This window comes from Scleropages formosus, chromosome 17, assembly GCF_900964775.1.
Source record: "Scleropages formosus chromosome 17, fSclFor1.1, whole genome shotgun sequence".
NCBI lineage: Eukaryota > Metazoa > Chordata > Actinopteri > Osteoglossiformes > Osteoglossidae > Scleropages > Scleropages formosus.
The window spans coordinates 1,311,235-1,323,299 of record NC_041822.1 but is presented as its reverse complement, the minus strand read 5'-3'; the positions used below and the strand labels follow the sequence as shown (position 1 = coordinate 1,323,299).

Sequence of the window (12,065 nt, the reverse complement as noted above, 5' to 3'; positions counted from 1 at the left end):
CTACAACATTAAAATACAGTTCTTTGCCAACTTTAAAACTAGCAAGAGTACATATCATAACATCATGAACAGAAGAATGGCAATGGAATTTCGATAACACTACAGTCACACCCCAAGATACAGTATGTCTGTTCAAGTTAGAAGAATTCAGCTTTATAATGAGTTTCGTTTAAGGCCTCTGTTCCTTCTTCCGAAGCATTTCTTCGTGTTTATGAGGACTGAATTTAGATGTCATATGCCTTCTGACAGGTGAGTAACACAAGATGTTTACATTTCCATTTGTTCATTTAGCGGATGCTTTTCTCCAAAGCATGAACAACAACCGACAAAACAACCAACTGAGCTGAAATAAAACAAAACAGTGGGAAATAAGTAGAAAATTGACTTAATTTTGCCAAAGCGCCTCTTCGTATCAAGAATCTGAGTTTTTTTTTTTATGATGCAGTTAGAATATTAAATGAAATGAGTTTGGTATGTGTGTATATTTAATGTATGCCAAAAAACAAAACTGCTTGGTTGTCAAAGTGCTGCTCTGTTGGGAGCCCTCCACACCTGAACTTTGCGAATAAGATGTAGCTGTATTACAGTGCTTTCAAATAAGTAAAAACTCAGTCTAAATGTACACTTGTGTATACAATTGTTTTGCCCTGAAGCAACTGCCACTTAGTGTAACAGCAAAGGGATTTTAACAAAACGAAAATAAAGTATTTATGGTGCATGAGTATGTAACTGGAATTTCAATCAACCGGACAGTTTCCAGCTACTTTTTCTCACATGTGTGCCAAGAATAAAACTAAAATGTGTAAATCATAGAAATATAACAATTTTCCTAGAAAATACCCTTAACCACGGGTAGAGATTTATCATATGATAAAAACTCACTTGTCCTTAAACCAAATATATAACTGCAAATGAATAGACTGCATCATGCTTGATAAACATTTTTACAGTAGATGTGGTGAAAATTAGAAAGCTTGATTTACACACATTTTCAGAACCGCTTGTCCCATACGGGGTCGCGGGGAGCCGGAGCCTAAGCCGGCAACACAGGGCGTAAGGCCGGAGGGGGAGGGGACACACCCAGGACGAGACGCCAGTCCATCGCAAGGCACCCCGAGCAGGACTCAAACCCCAGACCCACTGGAGAGCAGGACCTGGTCCAACCCACTGTGCTACCACGCCCCCCTTAGCTTGATTTACTTTTTCATTTTAATTACGTCGAGAGCATGGTAGCCTCCTGGTTTCTGAGTTTGGCTGTGGCGGGAAATCCAGCTCAGTCTGGGCACAGTTTGCATGTACTCCTCTTGTTTATGTGTGTTTCCAGCCACAGTCTAAAGACATGTTTCTGTTGTTGCCAGTCATTTTAAATTGCCCTCATTGTGTGTGTATGTGTGTGTGTGTGTGTGTGTGTGTGTGTGAGTGTGTGAGTGTGAGACAGAGAGAGAGAGAGAGAGAGAGAGAGAGAGAGATAGAGAGAGAGAGAGAGAGAGAAAGAGAGAGAGGGAGAGGGAGAGATTGCCCTTTGATGGACTCATGTCTCATCCACGATGTACACTGCCTCATACCCTGCACTTCCAAGATAGGCTCTGGGCCACAGCAACCCTGCATTGTACAAGTGGTTTTTGAGAATGAATCAATTTATTTTGCTCCAATACAACCAAGTGTCTTATTGAGAAAACTCCATTACTATCTACAGTAGGGTTTCATTTACCTCAAGAACTGTTACCAAGAAGCACATACAGAGCTGTGTTTGAACTACACTTCTCATGAAGATGTTTATCACTGAATTATTAGCGCAAAAATGAAAAAAATGAGATTGGTATCAATCCAAGGAGTAAAATGCAATTAAAATTCTCTAAGGATGGGTAAATAATTAATTGTAACTTTAAGGGGATAGTGGTCTTAAGCAGAGGGAGCAAACAAATAAATAAAAACAGTTGTCTGAATTGTTTTGTTAAATGTTTTATGTCTCAAGTGAGTGTGATTCAGAGATTAATAAAAAGGTGAAGCTTTTTTGGAAAGGACAAGCAGAAGCACCCATGTATGAGGATATAAATCACATGCAGAAGGCACAGAAAATTTGGGTGAGATTCTCAGTTTCCTTTGCCCTCGGCAAACGCATGCATATGGGCCGTTTAATTGGCTAGAACAGCACAGCTGCAGGATGCTGGCATCATCTTTCTCCCAGACACCAGGTTGCTCTGCTACCCAGAATCCATCTACAACAAGACACAGTTATACACTTGTGTCCGATCTAAGAAATTAGATGATATCAGATCACCATGGATCACCCTGTTGGAACTGGGAGCATGGGTCATCCTGCATGAGTTAAATACTTCAAATTTAAAAACACGAGATGCTTAAACAAGATTAATTTTTATGAGTTTCATTCAAGCACTTTGTGGCATTTATGCCTTGAAACAGAAGTCAGATTTGAGTCTCAGAATAAAGGGAAGTTAATAAATTGCAGCTGTGTCAAACCAGCATCTTACAACAGCTTTGTTTCGGAATCACAAGAACTGCATCAATTACTGTGCCCCATAAATAAATAAAGAAATAAATGTCGCTAGGACCATGTTGCTGAGTGGAAACCCCACTCTGGGATTCCTTGCCTTTTCATGTTGTTTATGAGGGCTTGCTGTGGCTGTGGTGCCGCTGCGGACCAAGAGACAGCAGCAAGCACATTTCCAGTGTGACGTGTGAACAACAGCACCTCTATTCACAGTTCTCCATCATTCTCCTCTAAGATCTGATAATGTGATAATTAAAGGCACTCTCGGGCCCACCCGTCAGTGTCATTTGCAACAGACATGAAATAGCCCCCCATCTACCCCTCCATTGCATTCTGCACAGGTTCGATTGGCAGTCAATGGAAATGCATGTGGTCCGAAGTCGCGGTGGAGGCTATTTCTGAGTCTGCACATTAAATTTTTATATGGAGCGAAATGGGACAGGGGCCCTCTCCTCTTTCTCCTGTACAATGATTTATTACCTGAAGAGACCAGAGAACTAATTAGCGCAGTAATTAATTAATATAAATTTGCATATTTGCATTTGCAATTAGTGCAGTCAACTGATTAGTCTGAAATGAGAAGTTTGACTCATCAGATGCTGGCGCGTGCTGGACCGGAAAGCACGGAGCCAGCTGAGCCTTTCTGTGGGGCAGGCTGCCGTGGTGGAGAGCGTGTGTGCATGTGTTTGTGCGTTTGTGTGTGACACTGAGAACTCATGCATCCCTTTGTCTGTAAACCTGCAGTCCCATTCTGACAAGGACCTGCCTTTTATGAACACCTCAACCTTCAAGTAACTCCACTGTGACTGGCTCGCTATCTTGATATAATTCCCTACAATTACACTTTATATATTTGTATTTAATGTTGGCAAGCAGAATAGGCTTTCTTTAAATCACAGAATTCATTATAATTTGGTGTGAAAAGAGAGATTTCATATGGAGTCAGTATAATAGGCTCATTTTTACCCTATTATATATATATAGGCATTATATATACAGTGGAACAGGTGCATTTTAAAGGAGCTCCTCTCTAAAGAGACAGTGTGTTCCAGTGGTGTCCATTTCCTGAAAGCACAGTCTTCTTCAGCTGCAGTTCAGTACAATGTGGATATAGATACACAAAAATATGTACATAATATTTTCATTATAATTCTAATTTGCCTTTCCGGCAATGTGGCATCATGATGAAGAACGCCTATACAGAATATACAGAACTGGAAATGGTGTAACAGGGCACTCTGTTGCTGAATTTCAGATAACTATAACAAGTCCTGACCTGAACTTCATAATCCACATTAGTACTGCAGGTCTTTCCTGTGCCCAGTAAGAAACTGCTTCTGTCCTCGTTATGGAGAAATTTTAATGTTGCACTTCTGTACAAATGGCAGATGGATGGAACATATACGCACAGCAGAGTGAAAACAGATTTCAAGAAGTCAGTGGCAAAACATTTACAAATGATAGATAGATAGATAGATAGATAGATAGATAGATAGATAGATAGATAGATAGATAGATAGATAGATAGAACACACTATAGTTTAAATATTACACATTGTTCTTTAGCAATGGACAAGGGGAAGATAGGATGTGAAAAGGGGAAACTGATAAATTTCTGGCCATTCAAGAAGTGAAAACATACAGTATATACCACTTCAATGCATGGACTCATTTTCCTGTTTATCTGGAGAGATACCTAGAGCACTACCTAGAGCACTTTTTTCTAATGACTTACCTGTAGCAAGGTCACCCGGATGCCCGGACATGCGTGAAGTGCCCATTCCCGCCATGTTGGTTTGCAGTTAGATGAAGTGACCTTTCATTCACTACCAGATGTGCTGTCCTGTACGACTCTGGCTGTGTGCCACCATGCTTGGGCATTGCTCACATTAAAGAGCGACCTTGTTTGTTTCACATGGAGCAGGAAATGTTCTCTGTGTCTGCAGTATAGGCTTATAGATAAAAGATGAGCAAATTAAACAAACACACAAATAATAATAATAATAATAATAATAATAATAAGAAGAAGAAGAAGAAGAAGAAGAAGAAGAAGAAGAACCTCAACAATCTGTTGCTCATCCATTTCAGCAGCAGAACCCAGCACCCAGACAGAATTATGGACTGCTAAAAAAGGATAGACACTGCTGAGAGACATGTCATTTTCTCACCTTTGGTAAGGAAATATCTGGCTTTGCCCAGGAAACCATAAATCAAGCCATAGGTCAGAAGTAGTATGTAAAAAAAATAGGTGATGCAGCTAACAGATTACTAAGAGGATATGTAAATATCTAAATGAAGAGCACATATTTGCACATCTTGAGAAGGAAACAGTAGAACCCATTTTTGTTGAAAAACCAATGTTTAAGAAGTCTGTACTATAAAAATGCTGTAATTTCTTCTAGTAGTCAAAGGCTTTGCACTTTATATATGTTTTCAGACTTAAAAAAAAACATATATTGGTCTAAATGACATGATACAGACAAAAAAATACATATCCATAAATTATACAAATATATCGGACAAATACAAATACAATCATTACAGTACTGGAAATATTTGCACTGACTACAAGAAAAGAGTAACTTTTCGTGCAGCAGGCCTGGGGAATGTTTAGCTGCATTTACTTCTTTGTTTCCCACGTTAGGGAACTTCGCGCAGTGAGAAGCAGTCTTCGCAAATGGTTCGAGTTTGCGGAGACGCTACTGATATGTACACTGTACTGTACACACATATCCACTGCGCCACCTAGAGGAGGGATTGCAACCTGCAATTTTGGACCCTACCTTTCAACACCATTTTAAAAGCACGTATTGAGAATGACTGGAGTAAAATGTATTCATATCATATAAGCCAAATTCAAAGAACTACTTAAAGATATTAATGACACCATAAACTAGTACATCTTTACAGTGTCCAAAATATTACTTATTTTTAATCATTGTAAATGTGTTCTGGTTGTTTTGTTAAACTGATTCGACCAGTAAAAGCCTCAGAATGTAATCTACAAAAATACTAAATGCTATAATATATTCAAGCGTGCAGAAAATTGCTGAAGAGTTCTTCTGGTTTAAAAAAAATGAGTAATCAGTAGACACAATAATTCCCCACAGTGAGTTGAAGGCATATTTCTAATCTTCAGGGGTCAACACATAAAAAAGAGTGCACTGTGTTTCAGAAAAATGATCTCATAGTGTTGTATTTGTTCGATTTGTAATTATCATTTTACTTTTTAATTACTGCGATTAAAAACACGAAAGCTAATTTTTCACTAGGGCAAAGCTTAATAAATCTGCGTTACACACTGTCTTCCCTTAAAGTTAGTAACAAGGATTTGGTGGAAATATCCTGAACACACAAAGAGACACAATACATGTTTGCGAAACGCGTCTGTATATAATGCCATCTGACTGTGTAATATAGTACATGGGCCTTCCAGAAGACATTCGAATGTTTAAAAGCCATCATTTCTGCTAAAAAAAAAAAAAAAAAAAAAAAATCAGAAATCATACTTTAAAAAAAAAATCATACTTCTTATTAGCTCTCTCCAGAGGATGGTCTAGTGATGTTAGTATTAATCTTTCTTCAGTCTGTTTTTATTTTTTTAGCCGGTAAATTAAAGCCGCTTGGTGCCCGATAAGTGGGAACGCCAGATGATCGCTGTGGAACGGATGGTGTCCCTCGAGACAGAGCCACGTGACCGCCGCTGACACGCGACGTCAGCGGCAGATGGCATGGGTACCAGCTCTGGCAGTTGGCATCAGTGTCACTGCTCTAAAAGAGAAGAACAGGGAGAGACGGAAAGGAAGGACGGGCCGGGAACGCAGCGCGTTTATGGAACATGAAATCTGCATGACCCTAAATCCAGGTAAGCACCTTCCCACTTTCCTTACCAGTTGCCTTTATGCTCGCCATACTACCTGAAGGGATGCACGTTCACATGTTAGTGGCTGCGGTAATTAACAGTTATGGCCCTTTTGTGCATGCTCACATAGCGTGACGGTTTAAATTGCCATCTAATTATAAAATAGCGCGTATCCTGCATTGTTCTGCTCTGTGGAGTGGTTTTTAAATGTGTTAATAATGTTTGGCATTCTTTGGCATGGCTTTTCCCGCGTAAACCACACAAAGTGTACACGCTATATAGTCGACTTTTGATAGCATGACAGTGGGTGGGTGTGTGTGGTTCTGCCGAGTGTGTGTGAGAGAGAAGCGCTGCGGGTCCGAGTGGGGGGCGCGGTCAGCGGGTCGGCAGCGCCGTGTTCCCGCGGTCTCACCCCGCTTCGATGTGTTTTGCCCCCCACCAAGGACCATGCTGACCACACCTTTGGAAGCTCCCGCTGCAATGCACCAAAGTCCTTTCGGGGAAGCCCTGCCCGAGAGCAAGGTGCGAAAGCACGAGCCGCGTACCCGCGCGCCGGACCCCGCGCTCACAGCGCAGGACAGGGACGCACGGGGGGACACTTCGGACAAGGAGGAGGAGGACGACGACGAGGACCGCGAGGAGGGGGAGCGCGACGAGAACGGGCAGCCCAAGAGGAGGACGTCGCGCAAGAAGAAGATGAGCAAAGGCCGGCTGGACAGGGTCAAGCTGCGGCGGCAGGAGGCGAACGCGCGCGAGCGCAGCCGCATGCACGGCCTGAATGACGCGCTGGAGAGCCTGCGCAAGGTCGTGCCCTGCTACTCGAAGACGCAGAAGCTGTCCAAGATCGAGACCCTGCGCCTGGCCAAGAACTACATCTGGGCGCTGTCGGAGACGCTGAGCGCGGGCAAGAGGCCCGACCTGCTGGCCTTCGTGCAGACCCTGTGCAAAGGGCTCTCGCAGCCCACCACCAACCTCGTGGCCGGCTGCCTGCAGCTCAACGCGCGCACGTTCCTCACCGAGCACAACGGGGAGGCCTCCTTCGCCGGCGCGGCCCCCTACGACACCGTGTACGCGCCTTACTCTGGTGCGGACGTGGGCGCGCCCGCGGGTGGCGGCGGAGGCGGCGCCGGCGTGGACGGCGGGAATAAGCCCTTCAGGCCGTACAGTTACTGCGGCGCCTATGAGTCCTTCTACGAGAACGCGCCCCCCGAATGCGCGAGCCCGCCGTTCGAGAGTCCGCTCAGCCCCGCAATTAACTTCAACGGCATTTTTTCCCTGAAGCACGAGGACGCGGCGGACTATGGTAAGAACTGCCACTACGGCGTGCGCTACTGCGCACTCCCCGGGCGCGCGCCCGTGGGCCAGGGCTCCGTGTTCAGGGTGTCCTCAGAAAGCCATTTCCCGTACGACCTGCACCTGCGTAGCCAGTCCTACGCCGTGCAGGACGAATTAAACGCCACTTTTCATAATTAATGAAGAGAGCGTGCATGGATTTGTCAGCACATTATTGACGTCATGTTTATTTCTTGCTTTATCGCATTAATTAGACTTTGCATCGTGTTTCTCGGAATGTGCATTTGAATTTTTATTGTGTTTATTTACTTGTCCTAAAAAGTGCCACTGAATGGCTTTCTCACGGAAATATACTTAACAGGACAAATTTTCTGAATTATACTAAATTAGTGAAATACGGTTGCCTACTTTTTCGTGGTTTGACACAGTTTCTTCTGTGTTCATTTAACATTTTTAAATATCCGATTATAGAAGAGCAGTAATGCAGTGAGCAATAAGGCGAAAACAGACTATGCAACAAAGAATATTAGTCGACGAAGTGATTCTTACATCAAGTTTAAACTGAGTAAAAGCAAAATTGGTTTTACCTTTTTAAATAGTGCACTGATCAAATAATCGGCTTGACCTATTCATTACGGAAGCATACATAATGAGCAGTGAAAGAGAATACGGGCCTAAATCAATAAATAAATAAAATAAAATAATTAATAAATATTACATATCTTATATATGTAAGTGGCCATTGCATTTGTTTAAATGTAATAGGTTTGAAGTCATTTGGATAATTGAGTTTGATTTTTCGTCTCCAAGATAGTACCCTTTGCACACACAATACTTTTGCAGTTATACTGGAAAGTACTCTAGTTGTAAATTTTGTCGCATAACTTTTGAAACACTGTATCTGTACATAGTTGTGTAACTTACATGCATATACAGTGTAGACAACCCTGGTAACATTGTTGGCTTCATAGCTATTTATATATGCAATTTTTTGTTTCTGTTGGTCTCACTTAGAATTTGCAAATGTGAAAAAATTAAATGTTATTATATATTTATCTTACACCGCAAAAGTCGCTGCAATTTATATATGCAACTTTTTTGTTTTGCGTCTCACTTAGCATTAATAAATGTACCGGTTTTGGTGTATTATGAATTATGTTGATGTCTTGTCCTTAGGTAGTTTCTAATCATGTCTGCAAGCCTATATGTGGATTCTAGAGATGAAACCTGTGGAATATTCTGGGACTTTAGACTGTAGGCTACTTAGTGTCTCATGATTTAATACCGTGATGAAATTCCTTGCCTTAAGTTAGAAGAACTATTGGGCACGTGTCACGTGTGCAATGGCATGGTATTGGGTGCTGTAAATCATGGCTTTGGCCTCTGTACAGGTGGCAACTTCCTTCATTTTTGACTAAAAGTTTTTGTGGGATGAAAAAAGCGTACTGCACTAAAACATCTGTTCTGCACATTTGTATAAAACGACTGTTTTGTATTGCCAAACAAATAATAAAATCTCTATCAAAATGACATATAACTTCTGTTTTTATTTTTTTTTAACTGATTTGTCTGTTAATTGTGTACTTTTTGCTTGTTTGTACTTTTTTATTTCTTTCAAAACAGTGAAAGTATCAAAAACTCTGTAAAATACGTCCGGTGTTTATTAAACGCAATTTGTAACGCAAATGTATTTTTTTGTAAACTTTTACGAACAAATGTTATTTTACTGTAAAAAAAATCCGCAGTTGGAACGAAATTTTACAAATCTAATCTCGTTCCAATTGCGGACAACAAATTTTAAACAAATTTTAAAATACTGCATACTTACCTGTATAATAATAATAATAATAATAATAATAATAATCACTGAATTCCAATTACTTAGCCCTTTGCAACTGGTCTTAAAAAATCGGCCGCAATAACATTATTGAACCTCATTTTTTGTAGTGAGATAAGAATAGCATTTAAACATCACAAAACGTGTACTTTAAAATAATTTAGAAATTCAACACAAAGTGTAAATTAAATTTATCCTACCTACAGAAATTACAAAGAGCACTGAATGGTCGAAAATTAGATATACTTTATTGCATTTTTTAACAAAACAATTACATATAAAATGACAGGCATAGTCGGCGGCAATTGAATAATCCGAACGGTAATTACATACCTCATGTAATTCAAGGTTACGAAAGACTAATAATAATAGGCTACACATTTTTAAAATCTTAGTCATTGGGATGAAAATAAACACGGTTATTTATTACCAAAAATCCAGTGAAACAGTCTTAATGTCTCGCCTTTAACTGATGAATTATGAGCGTTTTTTTACTAACATTTAAATTTTTATTTTTTTATTGGAGGAGGAAATCAGATGACAACATGCAATTACACGTGCCTTTAAATATGTTCGGCTGAGCCGTTTTAATGATTTATAATTATTATGAAGAGGAACAACTTGGTGACACATTTAACTCATAAAGTATTTTATTTAAGGTGTGAATGGCTATATTACACTGAAGTTTGGACTGTTATCTAGGAGGTCGTCAGTATGCAGTACATGTGAATATGGGCACTGGGCGCAGAGATGGCCACGTGCGGCGTGAGCACTGGACTTCAGCCAGCACACGACAGACTGCTCGTGACCCCCTGCGGCCAAGGGAGAGCTCGCGCCATAATCCCGGGTGAACGTGCATTGTCATCCCGAAGAATTAACTTGGCAGCCCTCAGGCTCCAGATCGATGGGTTGATGCACAGGGGTGTGCCCTGGTGGAGCAGCACTGACGCTTAGTGGATGTGTTTAGTGCAGGTTATTATTTTTAATGATCTTTATTTATGTGACACCTTTGTGCAAGGCCACTTACAGTGTCAGATAATTAATTTTTCTGTGATTTACCCATTTATAAAGCATGGTATCTGTATCTGTGACTGTATCAATTCAGGGTAAGTACCTTGATGAAAGGTACTGCAGCAGGATGTGAACCAGAGACCTTCTGGTTCCAAAGCCACTGTAGCACGCCAAGGCCACCCGGGGAGGGGGTGGAGACGGGGGCAAAGCAGCCACAGCTGGGGCTGATTTCACTCCCTATTTCTTCCCTGGTGCCCAGCAGTAGTGGGGAAGAGACCGAGGAGGAGAACGAGGTGAAACCGAACCCTGAGATGATGCCCGCGTCCCGACCGACCCGACTCTCCCAGCCCTCTTGACCTGCACGAAGCCTCTCCCTACCTGTTCCCTGGTCCCCCTTTCCCGTCTCCTTCCTTCTCCTCTGTCTAAGGGCAAATAAAAGCCCGCAGCAGTGGGCAACTGCATCTCGTGTCTCCTGCCTCGTCTCTTACAGCCACATTCCAGAACATAGCCTTTTAGCCAGACTGGTTGTAGTGGTCAGCTCTGCAAAAAGAGGTCCACCTTCTGCTGGATTTTTGACATCATCATTTCTGAGAGAATTGAGGAATATCATTGTGTTCATGTTAATATTAGTCGTAGGGCTATATTTTAATGTCACAGTCCTGGGTGAAGCTGCATTATCATCCTGAGGAATTAACACAGCTCATTTGTCAACTAAGGTCTTTTAGACATGAGCAGCCAGTATCTGGCAGGTGCTTTAGTACAGGCATTGCACTAATTTAATATAAGCGGGTAGGTAAGTGCTATTGAGTCAAAGCTTATGCTTTACAACCATTAGGGTGTTTTCATGGTAAGGAAGGGTACGGAAGTGGATTACCATGACTTTCCTCCACGCATGTCTTTGGACTGTGGGAGGAATCCTGTGTGAACGTGGGCAGAACATACCCACACAAACTAGGCCCGTTTTAAACCCACATCTAAAAGCACAGCGTAGGAGCTGTGAGGCACCAGTGCTACCCACTGTGCCACCGCGCCATTGAGATGGGTTTATAACTGATTGTTACCTTCAGCATCTACAGAAGCATCGTTCAGGCATTTTGTCAAAGAAGTCCAGTTTATTTTCTTTCAGAAAAAAATAAATCAATTAAAAAAATCTTCCTCAAAGGATGAGCCTAGTCGTTCTTTCATATTGCTTTATATTCATACACACCATGTTATTCTAATGGACAATTTACATTAAATTGTTCACATTAGGCAGTTCTTTCTTTCTCATTTCTGTTCCTTTTTAGTTTTTCAGAACAGACAATAAAATATTAATTTGTGTTCAACCATTGAAAAACAGCAGAAAGAGATGTTTTCAAAATTTGTGGCCTCGTTGTCTTGCCTTTCTTCAGACCCAGCTTTTGCCCCCTGGGCAGGTTGGGTGTGCCATGCGCATACCTGGGGTGTGTTACATGTGTGTGGAACATCTGGCTTCCCTTCCCCTCAGTAATCTGCCAGTCAGATCAGTCACTGTGGGCATTCTGGATCGCTCTGCTCTGCGACATCAATCC

General features: G+C 41.6%; 1 protein-coding gene across 2 annotated transcripts; it reads left to right on the top strand.

Moving 5' to 3' along the window:
* The first annotated feature begins 6,239 nt into the window (after positions 1-6,239).
* On the top strand, positions 6,240-10,844 carry neurod6b (neuronal differentiation 6b). 2 transcript variants are annotated; one of them, XM_029259570.1, is made up of 3 exons: positions 6,240-6,377; positions 6,818-7,677; positions 10,778-10,844. In XM_029259570.1, exons 2-3 carry the CDS (start codon positions 6,822-6,824, stop codon positions 10,810-10,812), a joined length of 891 nt encoding a protein of 296 aa, XP_029115403.1. In that variant the 5' UTR covers positions 6,240-6,377; positions 6,818-6,821; the 3' UTR covers positions 10,813-10,844. The 2 variants fall into 2 exon arrangements, with proteins under 2 accessions (XP_029115403.1, XP_029115402.1); XM_029259569.1 differs by lacking the exon at positions 10,778-10,844 and having other exon boundaries at positions 6,818-9,132.
* Positions 10,845-12,065: the final 1,221 nt, after the last annotated feature.

Bases quoted from the DNA above. Each gene is read 5' to 3' on its own strand.
- neurod6b (XM_029259569.1), top strand. From the start codon at position 6,822: ATGCTGACCACACCTTTGGAAGCTCCCGCTGCAATGCACCAAAGTCCT.